The 20,581-nt window shown below is 61.6% G+C and overlaps 1 protein-coding gene across 8 annotated transcripts in view; it reads right to left on the reverse strand.

The window, feature by feature from the left end:
- The window catches only part of AHNAK2 (AHNAK nucleoprotein 2), a 33,278-nt gene extending 17,070 nt beyond the window's left edge, over nt 1-16,208 (reverse strand). For 2 of the 8 annotated variants that reach the window (XM_064571692.1, XM_064571691.1), the window contains exon 1: nt 16,139-16,208. In XM_064571692.1, coding sequence (XP_064427762.1) covers nt 16,139-16,193 — 55 coding nt within the window. In that variant the 5' untranslated portion in view covers nt 16,194-16,208. Of the gene's footprint in view, nt 1-1,056; nt 3,108-3,144; nt 3,224-8,856; nt 8,956-16,138 lie in introns of those variants that run through there. The other 6 variants (XM_064571696.1, XM_064571693.1, XM_064571698.1 and 3 more) reach the window with 6 other exon arrangements.
- Between the last annotated feature and the right edge of the window lie 4,373 nt (nt 16,209-20,581).

Genomic DNA, 20,581 nt, shown 5'->3' on the forward strand with positions numbered 1-20,581 from the left:
AGGAAGCGGTGAGCCTGTGCAGGGAGACTCAGGTGAAGTAGCCTTCACAGATTTAGTCCCAGAAAGTCACACAGAGAAACACACAGAGAAACAACAATCCAGCCCCGAGGGGGCCAGAACCCAGAATTGCTGCAGTGTCCAGCACTCAGCCAGAAGTGACATGACACACAGAGAAAGAAGAGCGTATGATCCATACCAGGGAACAAAGCAACTCGCGGAAGCTCTCTGAATGTCCAGAGGTGGGACTGAGCACTGACTTCAAAGCAACGACTATGGATGGAAAATACCGTGGCTCAGCGAAGGGAGGCTGTCCTAGAGAAACAGAGATTGTAAAAAGGCTACCTGGAAAGTCTGGAGTTGAAAATGTACTACAGGGACTCAGTAGCAGAACGGACATGCCAGGAGAAAGCATCGAAAAAACTTGTAAATTAATAGAAATTGGCCAATTTGGAGAACAGAGGAAAAAAGATTCAAGAAAGTGGCGGTGCCCGTGAGATGTGCGAGAGCACATTCAGCCCAGCAGCCTGTAAGTGGCCCGAGTCTCAGAAGGAGAGAGAGAGAGAGAGAGGGAGGGAGAGAGGGAGGAGAAAGGCCGCCGGGAGCTATCTGCAGACCCGGGAGGCTCGGCCATCACAGCAGGATAAACACACAGAGGTCCGGACCCAACACATCACAGCCCAGACGATGAAGAGAGGGGAAGATTCTGAAAGCAACAAGACAAACAGGAGCTGCACAGTAAGGGCGGGGACCACACAGTCAGCACCTGGCACCCCGGGAGCTGCGCGTGCGCCCTGGAAGGGCACACTGGCGGGGCTGAAGGGAAGACGTCGGGAAGCTAGACCTCCAGGCCTAGCAAACCGTGCTGCACAAATAAAGGCAAACGGAGGCATCTGCAAATGAGCCAAGACTGGGAGAATCCACTGCGGGCACGTCTGCCTCCCCAGCAGTGCTGAAGAAAAGGCACGGCTGCGGGACGCTATCTCAAGTCCGCAGGGAGGAACGGGGAGTGCGGAAAACGCTACATCGGCGGGCGAGCACGAGAGAATATAAATATACCTTTTCCCTCCGTCCAGCTCAAGTCTTCACTTCTTTAAAAGACACGACGTTGTAGGAAGCAGGGGGTTGGCAAACTTTCCTTGTAGAAGGCCAGACAGTCTAGGCGTTGGAGGCCACGTGACCACTGCAACAGCCTGAACTCCCCAAACAAGCAGCGGGCGGGGCTCAGGGCACAGGCCAGTCCTTCCACTCCCGTGGGGGGAGGCAGTCATCCCAGGGCCGCCTCGTTGGGATTACCACACATACAGATGCGATCCGTATGTGATGATCGAGGCAGGAGCGAGGGGGAGGAAAGCACGTACGTTGGGTCGAAGCTTCCCTAATTTACCAGAAGGAAGTAAACATCGCTAGGGTTACGAGTGGGCACAGGCGTGGACCATAAACAGGCTTAGGAGAATCTGGGGTGATGGGAATGTCCTAGAACTGGATCGTGGTGATGGTCACACAACTTCACAAAGCTACTAACAACGATTGAACTGTACATTCACAGTGGGTGGATATTATGGTGTATAAATTATCCTCCATCGAGCTGTGAAAGAAAAATGGAACTGATTGCACAAAACAAAAGTAATAAAATGTAAAATTTACCATGTGTAGAAGTAAAGCCTATGACGACTATAGTTTGAAGGATGGGGTTGCAGGAATGAAAGTTACCATAAAGTTGTAAAGTTCTTACCTTATACATGAGGCAGTATACTGCGATGGGTACAGAATACATAGTATAAGCCATAAAGGAACCATTGTAGAGGATGCAGAGCTAATAAACCAACAGTGGAAATGAGATGGAATCCTAAAAATACATTTTCTATAGATATATACAATGTGTGTCTCTCTTTCTATGTATATTTAAAATGTATATTCCTGAGTAATTATATATGTGTAAGTGTATTTAACTATCCTAAAACATGGTAAGGAAGGAGAGAGGAGCAAGGATAAAACAGAAAGCCATGAGCAAGACGGTGGGATTTCGACCAACCACGTTCACAATTACATTAAGTATAAAGGGACTTAAAATTCCAATCAAAAGGGAGAGATTGTCAGAGGACATTTAAAGAGGCAAGACCTAACCATATGCTGTTTACAAGAAATGGACTATAAATGTAAAGATATAGATAGGTTAAAAGTGAAAGGAAAGAAAAGTATACACCACGCATTAACTGTCCTAACATTTTATAATAATAGAGGGATGGGGGAGGGGGGCGCCTGGGTGGCTCAGTTGGTTAAGCGTCCAACTCTTGGTTTCAGCTCAAGTCGTGATCTCAGAGTCGTGGGATCGAACCCCACATTGGGCTCTGCACTGAGTACAGAGTCTGCCTGAGATTCTCTGTCCCTCTCCCTGTGCCCCTCCCACTGTGCACTTGATCTCTCTCAAATAAATACATAACTCTTTTTAAAAAGGGAATAATTCATCAAAAAACACAATAAACTTGTCTGTATACACCTGATAACAGCGGTTACAAACACAGAAGAGAAAAGTGGCCGCACTGACAGGACACTTAAATCCACAATTATGACAGGAGATCCTAACGCTCCTCTGGGTACAGAATAGGACACATAAGAACAGGTGAATAACCAGTGAACCAGTGAGACCAAACTGGCACTTGGAGGCCCCTCCACCTGCTCCTATGTGCACATGGGACATTCACCAAGATAGACTACATCTCAGTAAGTTTAGAAAAAAAAGGGGGGGGCACCTGGGGGCAGTCGGGTGAGTGTCCGATTCTTGGTTTCAACTCAGGTCATGATTTCAGCTCCATGCTCAGAGGGGAGTCTGCTTAAGATTCTCTCTCTCCCTCTGGCCCTCTCATGCACTCTCTCTTTCTCTCAAAAATAAATCTTTTTAAAGAATAAAATTAATAGGGCGCCTGGGTGGCTCAGTTGGTTAAGCGACTGCCTTCAGCTCAGGTCATGATCCTGGAGTCCCGGGATCGAGTCCCGCATCGGGCTCCCTGCTCGGCAGGGAGTCTGCTTCTCCCTCTGACCCTCCTCCCTCTCATGCTCTCTGTCTCTCATTCTCTCTGTCTCAAGTAAATAAATAAAATCTTTAAAAAAAAAAAAAAGAATAAAATTAATAAAATGTTGGGGCACCTGAGTGGCTCAGTCGTTAAGCGTCTGCCTTCAGCTTGGGTCATGATCCCAGAGTCCTGGGATCTCTCTCACTGTGTCTCTGTCAAATAAATAAATTAATTAAAAAAAATTAATAAAATATTTCAGTAAGTTTAAGACAACTTAAATCATGCTAGGTATTTTCTCTGATGCCCAGCAGAATCAAGACAGTATGATATAAATATAAAAGATCAATGAAATGGAATACAAAGTCCAGAATATCCCCACACTTTGTGCGGTCGATTGATTTTTGACAAATCAGCCAAGTTATTTCAATAGAAAAATCGTAGTCTTTTCAACAATGGTGCTGGGACAACTGGTTATGTGTTTGGAAAACAAAAAACAAAACAAAATCCTGGACTCTTACCTCATGTTACACATAAAAATGAATTCAAAATGAATCATAGAGCTAAATGTAAAACCTAAAACGATAAACCTTCCAGAAGAAAACACGGGACATTCTGTACCACCCTGGGGAGGCAACGTTTTCTTAGACAGGACAGCAAGGGTGTGACTCACAAAAGAAAATGCAATAAATTACATTTCATCATAATTAAATACTTCCGGTCTTGAAAGACATTCTTAAGAAAATGAAAAAGCAATGCATAGATCTGACAAAGGACTTGCATCCAGATAAACTGACAAATCAACAGATAAAGACAAAAAAAAAAAGCACCTCAATTAAATATGGGCAAAAGATTTGAACAGACACTTGACAAAAAAGATATACTGATGCCCACAAGAAAAGATGGATGACTTCCTTAGCTGTCAGGAAAATGCAAACGAAAACCAACAGAACAGAAAAAGATCCCAGAACCGAACTCACAGATGCAAAGCTGTGGGAAATGGATGATGGTCTTTTCAGTTACTCGTGTGGGTCTGTTGGCTATCCATGTGAAAAATATTAATCTCAACCCCATGCCAGCCATGGAAAGTATTAATTTCATATGGATTGTAGGACCAAAGCAGAAGGTTTAGCAATGAAGCCTCCAGAAGATAAATAGAAACGCCAGTGGGGGTGGGGAAGCAATTCCTAACCAGCGTACTGAAGGCGCCAGGCCCATAGGGTATGGCGGAGAATTGGTCTACGTCAACATGAAGAGCTTCCGTTCATCACAAGGCATCGCTGAAGGAGTCAGCAGCCAAGGTATGGACTGGCCAGAGATTTGCAACATACTTACCAAACCAAAGCCTCCTGCCCCGAACGTACGAAGATTTCTTGCAAACCAAAAGGAAAAGACAAACAACCCAATAGAAAAATGGGCAAGAGGGGTGCCTGGGTGGTGCAGTCGGCTGAGCGTGACTTCATTTTGGCTCAGGTCATGATCTCAAGGTCATGGGATCAAGCCCCACGTTGGGCTCCACACTCAGTGGGGAGTCTGCTTGAGATTCTCTCTCTCCCTCTCCCTCTGCCCTTCCCCCCACGCGTATGAGCTCTCTCTCTCTCGCATAAATAAATCCTTAAAAAGAAAAGAAAAATCGCCTGCCCCCCACTGCTGCTTGTGCTCACACGCGCTCTCGCTGTCCCTCTCTGTCAAGTTTGTAGGATTTGTGCTCTTGTTCAAGAAAGAATTTTTAAAATGCTCCATGAAACTGAAGTGAGGAAATGATAAACTTCCTGCCGATAAGTCTGAACGTTCAGACGAACTGGACGGACCTGTAGAGAATAATGAGGCCAACGCAGCCCAAGGAGAAGCGGCCTGTCTACATAGTTCTGTCCTGATCCAACAATCAAATCCTTATTCACAGCTTTCCCACAAACACAACTCCAGCCTGACTCCCCGAAACTGGGCCGCGTACTCCACGAAGACGCAGCAGTGATGGACGCGAGCTCCGGCACACAGGCCCGGGCTTCGGGAAGCCCTCTCTGCAGGTGCCCACACTGCCGGTGGCGAGGGGGCCCAAGCCCCCGCCCACTGCAGGCTGCAGGGCAACGAGTGGGAGGCGTGAGTCCCTGCCCCATGGGGTGGGCACCCAGCCGGGGGACTGGGCAGGTCCCTGTCCCTGTGAAGCAGATGGGGGAGGCCCAGCCCCGCAGGAGTGTGACTGTGGCCACTGCTCTTTGGCCAAGTTGCTGTGTGACCCCGAGCAAGCCTGTGCCTTCTCTGGGCCTCGATTTCCCCATGGACATCTGGGGGCCGCTGTGCCCACCTGGAAACACCAGGGGGACTGCCAGGGTGGGGAACGGAGAGTGGGGAGCAAGTCCCTGCCTCTGATCCGGGCCTCGCCTCTTCTCTACGGAGCCAGCTCCCCTGCACAGCAGCCAAACGCACCATCCTGCCTCAGTTTCCCTTCCAATTCCACCCAGGCCCGTACCCCCAGCCCAAGGTGGGTACGCCTGTGTAAGCAGTGAGAAATGAGAGAGCCGGGCCTGGAGGAGGGGAAGCCACTTGCCCAAGGCGGCTCGCCCCCGGGGCGGGGGTGGTGCAGGGCAGGGCTGAGTCCAGAAGAGGTGGTGCCCACCCACACCACCAGCGCACGAGGGACCAAGGGACCGCAGTGGGGGCGGCGCGGAGGAGGGTCCGGTCTGGGGTGGGGCCTAGGCAGGCAGGTGGAGGGGCTTGGGGAGGGCTGCCAAGCTCCCCCAGCCCGCCCAGAAACCTGCCGCCCCAGCCGCCCGACCTCGCCCAGAGCTCCGCGGCCAGCTGCAGCCGTTTCTGTGAATCAGACAACAAAACAAGAGCGGGTGACCGCCCTCTCCTGGCAAGCATGTCCCTGGAGCGGCTGGGGGCGGAGCGCGACTGGCTGGGGAAGGGGACCGCAGGCAGGGCCTCCAGTTGGGCGCCCCGTGCTGGGGGGCGGGGGGGGCACCGCGGAGGAAGGCTCCTGTAGCCGGGCAGGGGTCCTGGCCCTGAGAAGCCGCAGCCCCAAATCCACTCCGGGGGCGTCTGGCGGGTGCCGAGGGCCATGGCGAAGGTGTGGACAGCGCGGAGGAGGGGGCACACCCCGCCCTGGGAACCAGGGCCACGGAGCGCAGCCGGCCCTGCTCCAGCCAGCCAGCCCCGCCTCGGCCCCCTGGCACCGCAAAGGGCCCCACGCCCACTGTGGGCTGAAGAGCAGGCTTGGCTGAATCAGGGGCAGGGACTTGCTCCCCACTCTGTTCCCCGAGGCCACACCGCCAGGAGGGTGTGGTTTTGAGCTCTAGGTCCCTCTGCACCCCCTCAGGCAGAACCGCCGGCTGGCCAGCGCCTGGCCCCAGGACGCACAAACAGGAAGGAGGAAATCCTGCCTGCCCACTGCAGGGCAGAGAGGCCGGGAACCTGCCAGGCTCGGACCTGCACCCTGGGAGGGAGGACGAGGCACCCCAGGATCCCCCAGAGCATGGTCCTGTCAGTCCCCATGTGCCAAGCCCCGCCCAGCCGTGAGTGCAGGGGCGGCCACCCGCCCGCCTGACCCGGCCCCTGCCCACTGTGGTCCCACAGACAGGCTCTCTAGGCAGTCCAGCGACAATAAGGTCACCAAAGCCCCATTTCACAGAGGACAGGGAGGCGACAGGCTGAGCCCCTGGTGCCTCCCCAAATGCCCTTCCTGCTCCTTGTCCTGCCTCAGCCCCTAACCCTAACCCTTCCCGGCCTCAGACGCCACCGCAGCATCCAGCTGCCGCCGGGGCTGGCACTAGGGGTCATGCCTCACACACCCCAGGGGCTGCGCCCGAGCCCTTCCGGTGAGGGGTGAGGGTCTATGCTCCCCCAGCAGCAGAACAGCTTCACTGCCGAGAACACTGGAATATTCTGGGGCGGGGTCTCAAGGAAATGTGTCTGGAGAGTGGGCACAGCCAAGGTGAGGTGGTATGCTGACGGGGGACCAGGTGGAGGGGATGGAGAAAGTGGGGCGCTAGCCCAGATGCCTTCCCCACGCTCAGCTCGCCCCAGCCGGGGACTCTCCTGCCAGCCCCTGGCCAGAGTAGGGCCATCCGTGGGTGGGGCCACTTTGCTTGAACAAAACCCAGGTTTGCACGGACACTGGCTGCCCTCCAGGGGGGCCAGGTGTGGTGGGCGCTTATGCATGTCACCAGGGCAACTGCGGGCCTGCGGGATTATGAGATGGCAGGGAGGGGAGCCGCAAACGGGGACTCGGACCGTGGCCTGAGAGGTCCAGCGCGGGTGTGTGCGCGCCCATGAGGGCGTGTGTGTGGACATCTGTGCCCGGGCCTGGGCCCCTCCCTGTAGCTCCAGTGCACAGTCCCTGGTGAGGCCCCCCGACCGCCCAGGGAGCCGTGGGGGCGGGAGCCCCTGAGGCAGGCCCACCCCTCAGGGGACGCTGCCCGTGGGCTTGGAGTCCAGTGCTCACACAGGCACACGGCACGCTCAGACCCCACCCCATGCTGGAACCTCACGAGGAAAGGGCTGGGCTCGGCTGACGGGTCACGAGACCTTCAGACTTCCCAAAGCAGCAACCACAGGCGGCGAGGGCCTGCCCCCCTCCCCACCCTCCCCTTCCCAGCCTTCTCAAGGTAACTCTGCTGCTTGGGGAGGCCAGCCTGGCTCCCGCTCTGCCCCCAAGGCCCTAGCTTGGCTGCCTAGGCCTGTGTGGGAGGGTAGTCATCCCCCCCAAACCTGCTCCCGCTGCTGCCCGGGCTGCAACCAGGACGCGTTCACATCACCCTGCGTCACTCCCGGATGCCCAGCCGGCCCACGGCTCCCCCCAGCCCTGGCACTTCTCACCGGCGGCTTCCCCTGCCAACTCACAGACCCAGCATGGCCACCCTGCCGTCACTTCCTCTCTGGTCCCAAGCACTGAGAGCCTGGTGCTAGTGCAGAGAGCAGACGGGGAAAGGAAGGGAAGGATCTCCTGGAAAGCCTGAGGGTGCCACTGAGCTGTGGGACTGGGAGGGCGGGGGGGGGGGGGGGGGCAGCACGTCTCCTCCTGTACCCGGAGAAACTGAGGCAGGCACACCAGCCTGCCAACTCCAAAGGGCCCAGCAGCCAAAAGGAAAGGCCCCACACTCCGGCCCATCCCAGATGCACCAGTGGGCCCGAGCCTGTTTCTCTCTCTGAGCTGAGAGGCCAGTACCCCAGATGTCCGGCCCACCTGTTGCCTGCAGTGAGCCTGGGCTTGCTGGAAGCACCCTCCCTAGACTCCCAGGGCCCTCAATGCACCCACAAGGACAGTGGGCAGCCCCTGAGGAACACTGCCCGGCCACATGGTCCAACCTCGGGGATCTGCCTGCCCTGGGACTGCAATGGCTGAGCTGGTGCCCTGGACCCCATGAACCGAAGGCCTGTCCCTCCAACATGGGCTCGGGCTGAGGCAGGGCAGAGGGTCGGGGAGATGACAGCCCTGCTTGGTGCCCAGCCTGAGCCCCCCACCCGGCCCCCACAGGTGGTGGGTGGTGAGGTAAGCAGGCACCCAAGGGCTGAACCCGGGAAGGGGGCTGGCGCCTGGGGCAGGGGGCTGGGGACTGGGAACAGGGGGCAGGGGGCTTTGGACAGAGGGCAGGGGGCTGCAGGCTGGGGGCAGGGGGCTGAAGGCTGGGGGCTGGGAGCAGGGGGCTGGAGGCTGGGGGCAGGGGCTGCAGGCTGGGGGCAGGGGCTGCAGGCAGGGGGCAGGGGGCTGCAGGCTGGGGGCAGGGGGCTGAAGGCTGGGGGCTGGGGGGCAGGGGGCTGGAGGCTGGGGGCAGGGGCTGTGGGCAGGAGGCAGGGGGCTGCAGGCTGGGTGCAGAAGCAGGTACAGAGGATAGCCACAGTGGCTTACCCAGGTCGATGTCCTCCCAACTTGCCCAGAAGTGAAGATCCCAGCTGAGCTCCCTCCGGCTGCCCTCCTGGGTCCCTCCCCTCCACAGCCCTGCTCCGCTGCCCCACCCTGGCCTCCTCCTCAGGCAGGCCTGGAGCCCCGCCAAGCCCCCCTCGCCCTAGCAGAGGGATGGGCGGGCCCCCTCACAGGCCTGGAGCTGGGCCAGGCCCCGCCCCCCCAGCCTCAAGGAGCTGGGGAGCCCGCCCCTCCCCCAGAGTGCCCCCGCCCCAGCCCAAGCAGCTGACTGGGAAAGGAAACGCTGGCCAGCCCCGGGATGTCTGAGTCACTACCACCCGCCAGCGCAGTCCAGTCCAGTCCTGCTGTGTAGACAGGTAGGCAAGACCAGATGTCAGATAGGACATCCCCCGTAGCCCCTCCCCACCCCGGCCAGGCTGTTCATGGGCCCTGAGCCTCAGTTTCCCTGTACATGGGGGACCAGAGGCTCAGAGTGGGCCAGACCGGGGGTTCAGGGAACAGGGGGCACAGCCCGAGAGGTAGATAGGCCCTTCCAAGACAGTCTTGCGATGGGCACTAATTCCAGCCCCGTCTGGGACCTGAGGCCTTCAGGCTGTGTGGAGACCCCTGCCCAGGGTACAGCCAGCCCTTCCACATGCAGCACAGACCAGCAAGGCCAGAGCAGGGCCGGCCCAAGCCCACCCATGGCCTGGGCTGCTGAGTGACCTTAGGGAAGCCTTGCTCGTCTGCCCATGTCCCTCAGGGGCAGCCTGACCCCGGCAACACTTCCAGCCCCTCAGCCCAAACTCAGCAGCCACCACCTCCCAAAGCCCTAGGGCCTCCGACGAGCCAGGTCAGGGGAGGGCCCTAGAACCTGCATTTTAACCCCCTCCCCAGTCATCTGGCTATAAGCACAGCCTCTGAGTCTGAGACCCCAAGTCATCCGCTCCCCAAAGCGCCAAGTGCCTGGCCTGTCAGCTCTTTTCACTCACCCTGCTGACTCTCAGGACTCAGCCCCCACTAGGTGCCAAGGGGGCGGGTGGGAGGATGCAGATTCCGGCTCCGAGGCCCCTCCCAGCTCCAGGAGCCCAGGCAGGCCTGGGCAGGACCGCTTGGGCTGAGCCATCAGCAGATCTCTCGCTGGATCCCAGAGCTGCCCCGCCCTGTGCCCCACAGCCCCATGGGGTGGGGTTCAGCTGGCTGCGGCACCTGCACCCCACAAGCAGGTTGGAGCAGGCCCGCACAGCTGAGGAACCTAGCCTGGGGTTCCAGGGCAGTGAGGGGTCAGGCCCAGCCCTGGGGAGGTGGTGGTGGGACGGCTGCACCCAGGCCAGGATCAGCGAGGCCGCTGCAGGCTGGGGGCTCTGGGGACCGCTGAGGGCAGCAGGCCCCACACCGGGACACAAGAAGCCAGGAGCGGCCTGGGGTGGGGGGACAGTAAGGGAGGGCGCCTGGCCACTCAGAGGGACCCCAGGTAGGGAGGAGGCTCTGGCTAGCCCGGGCCAGTGGGCATTCTTGGCCCAGCGCGGGTGAGAGGCCCCAGGGTGGGTCCCCAGTCCAGGAAGGAGGGACAGTACCCAGGCCTCTCCCAGCCTCCCCCTCTCTAAAAATTTAACGGTCACAAGTGAGTCTATTTACCGTGAGACAGGAAAGCTGGCCAGGCCTGCCGGCCAGGGACCTCACCCACTCCCACAGCCCCAGATGGTTCTCACCTGGGAACTCTGTTTATTGCCTGACACCCCACAGGTCTGTCATCTCCCCCAGGGCAGGGCTGAGCCCAGCTGGAAGGGAGGCTGCTGCTGGTACCGAGCAGGCCACCCCCCTCCTTCCCTCCTGAGCCTGGGTGTCCCAAACCCGCAGAGCCTCGTCGCCAGCCCCGTCCTCCGGGACCCCGCTGCCCCCCAGCTCCCTTGCCCCTGGCCGTGTGGCCCTGGAAGACTACAGGAGCCTGGGCTGGGCCCCCAGCTCACACGGCCAGAGTGAGCTGTGGCCAGATCCACCCCCCACGCTGTGCGGCCTGCAGGCTGGCGCCTGTCCTCCGGCCCCACCCTCCCCCACACCCTGTGCTCTGCTCCCCGGCACGCACAGACCCCCTCCAGGCTCTCGGCTGACTCTCCCCACGGGCAGCGAGTGCCCACAGCCCTCGGCAAGCGCTGTGGACTTGCGGCTCCCCTGCCGATGGGAGATGGGGGCGAGCAGGGCCTGCAGATGTGCAGGCCACAGCCGGGAGCCCTGGGCTGGCAGAGTCAGGCCGGAGGCACAGGGCTGTGGGTCCAGGCCACTGTGAGCTCGTAGGGGCAAGAGTCAGGGGGCCGCCCTTCATACCTTGCCCCTGAGCTGGTGTCCGGTCCCACGGGGGTCATACCCGGCTCTCCAGCACAGAAGGGCCCCGGTGCAAGGCCCTGCCCACTTGCCTCAGCTCCCAAGGACCCCATGCGGCCAGGCAGGTGCTGGGCCAGCTGATAGGTGTCTGCTGACACGCCACACCACGGGTCCCGAGACCCAGGCCGTCCAGCACGTGTCCGCCGATGCCCACTGCCCAGGCAGTTGCAGCTCAAAGCCACGGGCACCCCGGGCTCCTGCTCAGAGTCCGCACGGGAACTCAGCTGCCGGCAGGGGCTGGGCAGGGCCGGGGGCAGCTGATAGTGAATCAGCTGGGGAGGCGGCCAGGGCCAAGCTTGGTGTTCTCAGGAGATGTGTCACAGAGGAACCCTTGGGGGCTGGAGCCGCCCAGGAGTAAGGCCGGCCAGAGAGGGAGCTGCCCCTCGAGCGGTCCCACAGCCAAGTGCCCTGTGGGAGGCCATCCTCGTCCCCACCCTGGGAGGGGTCCAGCAGGGCTGGCAGCTCTCGGGACACGCGGGCCTCAGTGGGAGACAGAGGTGCGGGGGTGCGGGCAGCCCCTGGTCTGACCCCCACTCAGGGCAGAGGGGCTGGAGCCCCAAACAAAGGGGGCATGACCTGGCCAAATGGGGCTGAGCCCCCGGGCTGTCCCCTGCTGCTCCTTTCAGAGCCTCGACTCTCCTCTTGGCACTGGACACCCGCATCCGGTGCCACGTCCAGGCCAGAGTGCCGCTTGTGGGCCCCTCTCAGGATTCCTGCCGCAGACCCCAGCAGGGTCCAGGAGGCCGCCAGGCGGCCTCAGCCGGTGGCCCGGAGCCCGCTCTCCGCCGACACTCCCGTCAGTCACCGGGTCCCTGCCGGAACCTCTCTGGCCTCGTGGCGCCATGCCACCCCCACCCTCTCACACACACTGGGGTCACCGCAGGGCAGGAAGCGGGGTGGGAACCCAGGGCCACCACGTGCCGCCCCCGGCCCCAGCCCCTCAGGCCTTTGCATTTGAGAAAGTGCCTCAGAGTATTAAATATTTACCCCAGCAAGGCGGACCCTTGGCTCCCAGCCGCCTGCCGCTTCCAAAAAAAGACAAACAGAGGGAAGCCTGGCAGTAGAAGCAGCAGCTGGGCGGGCGCAGGCTCACCGGGAGCTGCGCCCAGACTCTCGGCAGAAAGCGCCCCTGACCTTCGAGGGGGCTGGGGGGCATGTCAGGGAGGTCAGGGTCACACAGCCAGGTCTCACCATGCATGCATCCAGCTAAGCACCCCCACCCCAGCTCTCCCCACTTCCCCGCCCAGTCCTCTGCCCCCCTCCATTTCCTCCTCCTCCTGCCTGGCTTCATCTCTTCCCACGCAGACTGCCAGGAACCCGTGTGGGGCTCCCAGTGCCCTTGGAACAAACCCCCCTCCTAACAGCAGGCCCCTGCTTCTCTACCCTTCACCCCTACATGTATCCCCAGACCCACCCTGTTAATCTACTTGTCCCCCAGCCAAAGCTCTCTCCAGGCCTCTTGCACTCCTGTGCTCTCCCTACCACATGCACCTTCCTCCAGGAAGCCCTCCCTGACTCCTCTGTACACCCAAGGCTGGGCTAATGGCAGAAGCTGTGCCTGACTCACCTTAGCCGGATAGACAATGGTACAGTGTTCCCCGCTGTGTGACCTCCCACGGCCAGGGCCCCCAACAGAGCCCTGAGTGTAGGATCTGCCTCCTCCGGCTGGGGAGATCTGGGTTTCCATGCCTTGAGTGAGTGGCAGGGGCCCCCAGATGGCTAGTGCCCTGCCCCACCGGCCTGGGTCCTTCCCCCTGACACCTCCACTTCCTCACCCCCAGGCAGGCCAGCCCCAGGCTCAACCTGAAACAAGAAGCCTTCAGCCAAGGGCAGCCATGGAAGAAGGGATACAGAGAGGGTCGGAGTCTGAAGGTGAGAGAGAGCTGGGCCCAGCAATCCACGGGGCTTCCTGGAAGAGGCAGCTCCTAGCCAAGTCAAGGATGGAAGAGCTCAGCCGGAGAGAGAGAAGGCCACGAGGGCATTCCTGCCACAGGCCCAGCCACGATGAGCCCCAGCGGAGTGGGGCTCATACCACCTCTGGCGCACAGGGGCTGGCAGGGCCTTTGGGGCGCTGGACACCACCCCCTTCCCCTCTCCGAGACCTTGGGGCAGGAGCAGACTGTCCAGCTTCAGTTCTCCCACAGGGAAAAGAACGAGGGTGCTGTCAGGAATACATCTGCCACCCAGAGGGGGTTGGAGAATCTGCCTCATTTAGTTTAGGGAGGGCCCGTACCCCCACCCAGGATGGCCTCCGTGGCCTCCTCCTTGCTGCCCCAGAGCTCTCCCTGGTGGGGTAAGGCAGCACCCGCCGACTTCACAGCACTGAGTGGGTGGAGGCCAGAGAGGCCCCGCGCTGCTGCAGGGCTCTGCCTCCCGCTCCAAGCGTCAGTGTCCCCGTCTGCAAAATGGGGACACAGCCCTCTGCCGGTGTGGACAACCCGGGGAAAGCTACCGGTGTGGACGGTGTGGGGACACTTGCCACGTGCACGGGCCCGTGGCCTCCCTGACCACACAGCTCTAGCTCTCTCCTCCACCTCTGCTGTGGGCAGCCGTGGTCACTTCTGTTCACGGACACAGTTCCAGCCCGCAGACCCTTGCAGCTCCAAGCCCAGAGCCATGCGAGGCCACCAGCCCTGCTCAAAAGAGGGAAGCCACCACAGGGATGCCCGACACCGCAATGCTCTTGGGAAGGGCCCGAGTTACCATGGCCCCCCACAAGAAGAGACCACCCAGATCCTCCCTTATGGTGGGGCCTCCCAGGACCCAGTGGGCACTTCTCAGAGTGGGGATGCGAGGGGGGCTCAGGCTAAGCCAGGGGCTTCGGGTGCAGGGCAGGGGCCCAGGGCAGGAGTAGGGGGCTCCCTGTCAGTCCAGCTGTGCAGGACCCAGCTCTGCCTTGGGAAGAAACTGGCTGCCTCTGGGGAAGGAAGCGGTGTGACGGCTGGTACCCATCACACAGTGAAGCGGGGGCAGTGCGCCCAGGTGGAGCTCCCTTCCCTCGCCTGCAGGGGCCTGGAAGGAGTTGGGGGCGAGCTGCGCGATGGCCAAGGTGCCCTGAGGCTGGGCGGATCCCCCCACGGGTGTCTTCTGGGCGCAGCCACCAGGGGGCAGCCTCCCAGTGCAGGCTGGACAGGAGATGGCTTCCTCCCCCAGCTGAGGGGAGAAGCGCACCCAGGCTCTGGGAGGGGTCTTCAAAGGACCTAGCATGGCTGGCCCAGGAGGACAGGTTTGGACTGGGCGGAACGATGAGGGTGCAGCAAGGCCTGCCCATCTCTGGTCTTCAAGGAGGGAACCGCAGCCGGGAGGACCAGGACCAAACCCCCCAGGGGCCTTATCGGGAATGCATGTTCCTTAGCCTCGGTGAAGGGTGGGGGAGGGCCTGGGAATCTGACCCACCCCCCGGGGCTCTGATCCAGCAGGTCTCCTCTCAATGCCCCATGAGAACCGCTGACATTCCCTAACAGCTGATGGTTTCGTAGACAGGACCTGAGGAGGGATGGCCCTGAGGCCAGTCCCAAGTCAAAGCAGAGAATAAGGGTCTCAGCTGCGGAGGGGCCTTTCTGAGGCAGCAGGGTGGATGAGATGGCTTTGGACCCTGCAACTTGGGTAACCTGTGAGTAAGGGTATAGGCCAGTGCTGGAGACAGCCCCATGTCCTTCTGCCCCCTCTCCTTTCCCTGTGATGCAGCAGATCCCCAGGGATGTGGGCCACGGCCAGCCTCGGTCAGGAGGAGGGGCTGGAGGCCCACCACAGCCATCATTCTCCTGAGCTTGTCCACGGAAAATCCCTTGGACAAGGGAGGGCCAAACGGGGGGCCAGCGGGGCCTTGGTGTTCACCAGAAAATTGGGCAACAGAAGGGACCCTGGGGGCTCCTGCTGCAGCTGGAGGGGCTGCCCAGGCCAAGGGGCACCCCTCCCCGCTCTGCATCAGCAGCACCATCATCATCTTCTACCCCAGTTTCCCAAGGAGTGGGGTCCAGTCTGCAGCAAGGCCCAACCCCCCTTGCTGGCAACTGGCCAGATGCCCTGGGTGTGGCTGCCGCATCGCTGACCCACTCCTGCCCCTGCCTCACCCCACCCTGCCCCCCAAGACGCTGAGACACCCAGGCTCTGGAACCAGACCTCATGCAAGGACAGACAGATAACAAAGCAGCTGGTTCCCATTCTGCAGCCAGAGGCGTGGGGAGGGGGTAGTGCCCCATGGGCAATGCCCACCTTCGCCTTCCCTTGCCCAGCACTGGGTACTCCGTAGCCTGAGCTCTGACCCCACTCAGGCCCCTCACCAAGCCCCAGACCTCAGGTCTAGCCCCACCACCTACCCAGTGACCCAGCCACACAGTAGCCACACTGTGGACCCAGCCCAGCCCAGCCTGGGACTCAGGACCAAGGCCAATAGCCCTAAGTCCTGTTCCAGCCAGGCCGCTCTCCCCCAAAGCGGGATAGAGGGTGAGCCTGGCAGCAGGTCCCCATGCCTGTGGCCCACGGCCCTCACGCCCCGCTCACGCCCCACTCACACGTGCGGCCCTCCCCAGGCGGCCGCCTCTAGGGACAAGACGACATCCCAGAGGGCTAGAGCAGGGCACAGTGACAGAGAGGGAAAGACAGGCAGGGTGGTGAGTGACAGAGGTGGGGAGCGAGAGTGAGTGGTAGAGATGAGTCAGCGACCCAGAGAGACAAAGTGAGCGGCAGAGACGGAGAGAGGCAGAGCCAGGTAAAAGGCGAGATGCAGCAGGAGGGAAGGCAGCCCCGAGCAGCCCCGAGGCGCAGACCCGCGCGCGAGACCCCGGCCGGTCCCCGAGGCGCCCCACCCCGGCCCGCACTGCGCACCCCGACGCGCCCGGCGCGCGTCCCCGCGCAGAGCCCACCCTCCCGAGGGGAGCGGGCTGCAGGCGGAGAGGAGGCGCACCGCTGCCGGGGGCTCCGGGCCAGGTGGGCAGCACCCTGTGGAAACAGTCGCACATCGCGGCGGCGGGGCGGTGCGGGCCCGCGCGGCCCGTCGCGTCCGGTCGCGGGTCTCGGCTCCGGCGCGCGGGCGGCCGGGGAGCCGGCGGGCGCCGCGCTCTGCCTCCGCCGGCTTGCGCTGCCGCGGGCCGCCGACCGCGGACTGCGGACCCCGCCGGCGCCCCGGGACCCGGCCCCCGCCCGGCCCCCGCCCCGCCCCGCCCCGCCCGGCCTGGCCTCATTCAGCCCATTGGCTGCCGCCGCCCGGCCACGCCCCCGGGGCCCACCTCCTGCCCGACCCCCGCGGCAGGCCCGCCCCGCGCCCTCAGCTGGCCTTTCTGGGCCCCTGTCGGGGAGGGGTCTCCACACGCCGCGCCTGGGCTCCCGGGCTGGACCCGCGCTCCGCAGTCTTACCTCCCAGCCCGGAGACGGACATTTTAGTGACAAGCTGGGGTGCGGGGCACCCTGGGGGCCACAGAGGCAGCGGGAGCCCGTGCAGGCCATGGGCGTGTGATTTGGCCGCACTGGCCCTGCCGAGGGGGCTCCCAGGCCAGAGGTGTGCTCTGCCCAGTAGCACGGTGCCGCGGTGGGCGTGCGTGGGGAGGGGTTCCTGGCAGGCTCCCAAGGGACAGTGTAAGCTGGGACTTCAGGAGTGCGGGAGGAGTGTTGGGTTCAGAGGCCACAGAGTAGTAGTGTGTGTGTGCCGAGGACAGGGTGAGAGAGCCCAGGCTGAGAATTAGGTGCCGTGAGGCAGGGGGCAGCAAGACTGGGCGGTGGGAGCTGAGGAAAGACCACCTGGTGGCTGGGGGGGAGCAGGGTGGTTGTCCCTGGGGGGCACTGCTGGAAGTCAGGAGCCCTACAAGAGGGTGGGTGGGGGCTGGGCCAGGGCAGCAATATGAGGAGGGAGACAAGGACCCAGGATGTTCCAGAAGATGGCAGAGGGGCTTGGTAAGGACTGGAGTGGGATGGGCCCCTGGGCTCCAGCTTGGGTAGTATGCAGAAGATGACACTCCTTGGGCAATGGGCAGGGAGTCGCAAGGCCCAGGAGAATTCTGTTTCCACCGAAGCAGGGACTTAGCTGAGGCCCAGCCTGATGTAGATCTGAGCAAGGGGGCCTTGCGGTGTGGGTCCTGCTGGGGCTGGGGGTGGGAGGCCTGGGCCAGAACAGACCCAGAAAAGCACAACTACCGCCATGAGGACCATTCCGGGGGGCTTCCTAGGAACGGTGCCAGCGGTGCTGGGACAGACAGATGGACACACACACACACACCTGTTCCCAGGGCAGAAAGAGACAGGCTGCAACGGGGGGCGGGCACTCAGACACACAAACTAGACACAGAGACACACACATCACACACACACGGAGACGAGGTGACGCACATATTCACACCAACACACAGACACAGACTGACTCGGATACGTCCCCGTGCACACACACTCCCACACGTACGGACACAGGTGTGCCCACGTGCCCAGGTATGCACAGCAGGACACAGACACACCCATGAGCACACACAGGCGCACTCCACTCCTGGGCTTCTGTGGGGATGCACACAGCCAGCCGGGCCCAGGTGAGCCTGCCCAGCAGGATGACTCATGCGTGCCAGTTCCCGTTAGCTGGGCTGCAGCCGGGCAGCCGGCCAGCCGTAGGTCGGACAGACATGCACGGCACTGCTCGGAAGCCTCCCCTCCACTGAGCCCACGGCACAACGGGGCACAGCCCTGTCCTTCGGCTGTGGGTCTCACCCTTCCTGCCCTGGTGTTTTCCCGCAGGCTGGGCAGCATTGCCCTGCAGCCAGAGACCCTGTGCTCCCCTCTATCCCTGGAGTCCTGCCCTGCTCTGTCCATCTGGGAGTCCGTCGCTCATGGGTGCAGGGAGAGGGCACTCTTTGTGTCCCCGGGTGTGGTCCACATCTGTCCGGACCTGTTGGGATCTCGGCCTGCCCGTCTGTGTATGTGAGTCTGGCAGCGGGGGCCTGGGAACAAGGGGCCCTTGTATAATCAGGGACTAACTTAGGGCACAGACCCAGTTCTGTGTCCCCCTGCCCCATTAGATGAGTGACCTTGGCAAAGTCGTGTGGACCCTGGCTCCCTGTCCAAATGAAGTGGCCTCATTCCATGTGACATCCTGATGTCCAGCATGATGGGGCTATGGTGGCTCCTCCCAGCTCTGTGGGGAGGGCAAGGATGGGGCCCTGGGTGGGGAGGCCAGGGAGCTGCCCCTCCTGAACAGAGGTCAGGAGCAGGGGTCTCACATGGCTGCTGAAGGAACAGCCCTCACCCAGCCCCTGTGCAGCTGGGTGGTCCCTGGGACCGCTGGCTGGCCAGGGACCCTCCCTGGGGCCACTTCTGCACATGGCCTTGGTGAGGGCTGGGTGGGCTTACACTACCCTGCTGGGGCCTTGCTCACTCTGCAGCAAGGGAGTTGGCTTAGCTTGGCTCAGGGCCCAGATTCAGGACGCTCCTGCCCCAGAGGCTGCCCCTCCCTTCTCCTGCCTGCTCTCAGGCAGAAGGCCGAGATCACCTGTTATGCTCACCCCTACACATCCCCAGGGGGCCCCTGGGGGCCCCATTTCATCTCTAGGAGGGCCTGGCACCTCAGCAGGGTATGCCACTGTGTAAAGGGAGATGGTCCATACTTTGGCCCTCACCCCCACCCCAGGGCCTGCCATCCTGGGCCCTGCCTCCTGGTACCCACCCCTCCTCCCTCCTGCAGGGGCCTCAGAAGCCCCCCCTGGCCCCAGGATCACAGGGTCAGCCCAGGGAGAAAGCTGCTCAGGTGAGCCTGTGAAGCCCATCCATAGCCACCCCCCACTCCCCGCCCGTCGCTACCCGACCCCCCCCACCCCAGCCAAAGCCTGGCTGTGAGTCTGCCGCAGAGCCCTGAGCTGCCAGGAGCTGCCGTCGTCCTGCCCCGCTACAGCCCTGCCCCATGGCCCCTCCAGGGACAGATGCCCTGCTGGGAAAGGTGACAGCAGTTGGACATGGCTCAGGAGCCCCTGCTCTCCCACAAGCCAGACTCACAGCCACCCCTGGCCCATACAAGGCCCCCACCCTCGGAGCGCTGGGCGGGGCGCACTGTTCTGCAGTGCCCCGTGCTCTCTCCTGTGGGCACACACAGGCTCAGCCTCCTGCCTCGGACCACCGCGCTAGGCCACACCTCAGCCCGGCCCTCGCTGATAGGCGGGGGTGTCCGGTTTGGCCCGCAGCCTCCCGAGGCTGGGTGCCTGGGAACTAGGGCCTAGGATGCAGGGCACTGGTGGGGCCAGGATGAGGAGTCGGGCCTCTCCAGGCTGGCAGGGACACCCAGAGCATCAATGATTGATGTCTCTGTGCGGCAGCTGCCGCACCATGAGCAAAAATAGCTCTGCATCGTCCCTGGCCCAGCCCAGCCCAGCCCAAGAGTCACAACTGAGTGGGGGGGCCGCGTAGGACCCCATCAGCTGCCATCTGCCCTCCCATTCAGTCCTCACATGGTGGGGAGGGGGCGGGCTTCAGGTCTGCTGACCCTTGGCCTCTAACTGCCTCAGTCTCCCCCAAGCTGAGTGCCTGCTCCAGGCCTGGGGAAAGGTGGCCTCCTTGACTCATCCCAGTGGTTTGGGTCTGAGAACCCCAGAGGAGCAGGATACCTAGGTGCTTCTGGGAGCAAGGGACACCTCCCCATTGCTCATCAGGCAATGGCTGGGAGGCACCAGGATACTGCGGGGCTCTGAGCCAAGTGGAGGCTGGCCCCTTTCTCCTGAGGCTGGGACAGGGGAGGCTTAGTTTGGTGGCAGAGAAGCTGTCCCCCACCCCTGTTCCGCAGGGCAGGGGGTCAGGGATGGACTGAGCTATCCCGAGAGGAGCCTGGGGGGCCACATGGGCTCTTCCTCCTAACTACACTGTGCCCACCCCCTCCACTCATGCTTGTGTCCCCTGAACCCCCACTTTAATGGCGCCATGCTCCCCTCTGACCAGTCTCCCTCAGCAGGTGAAGCCTCTTCAACTTGAACAGATACCTGCCCTGCCCCCCCCCCCCCGGAGGCCTGGCCCTCGGCTTGTGCCCCGTGTCTCATGCCCATTCTGCTCAGTTGGCCAGAGGAGCCAGGAGCCACCTGTCAGCTCCCTGGGTTACACCCCCCAAAACCTGCAGCCAGGACTGAGCACCCTACGTCAGTTCACCTCTGCCACCTCCTCTGAGTCTTGGCTCCCACAGGCAGCACCTTTTTAGTAGTCAGAGGTCACCACTGTAACAAATAACCACCGTGACTTACACCGACACGTTCATGCCCTGGCAGCTCCAGGTGTCGGGAGGGCTGTATTCCTTCTGGGGTTCCAGGGAGGTGTACTTCCTTGCCCTGTTCAGGTCCTAGAGGCGGCCCGCATCCCTCCGTTCAGAGCCCTGCATCACTCTGACCTCTGCTTCCAT

Source organism: Mirounga angustirostris, unplaced genomic scaffold (genome assembly GCF_029215605.1).
Source record: "Mirounga angustirostris isolate CCGP_5_RB_7025 unplaced genomic scaffold, mMirAng1.0.hap1 SCAF_9, whole genome shotgun sequence".
NCBI lineage: Eukaryota > Metazoa > Chordata > Mammalia > Carnivora > Phocidae > Mirounga > Mirounga angustirostris.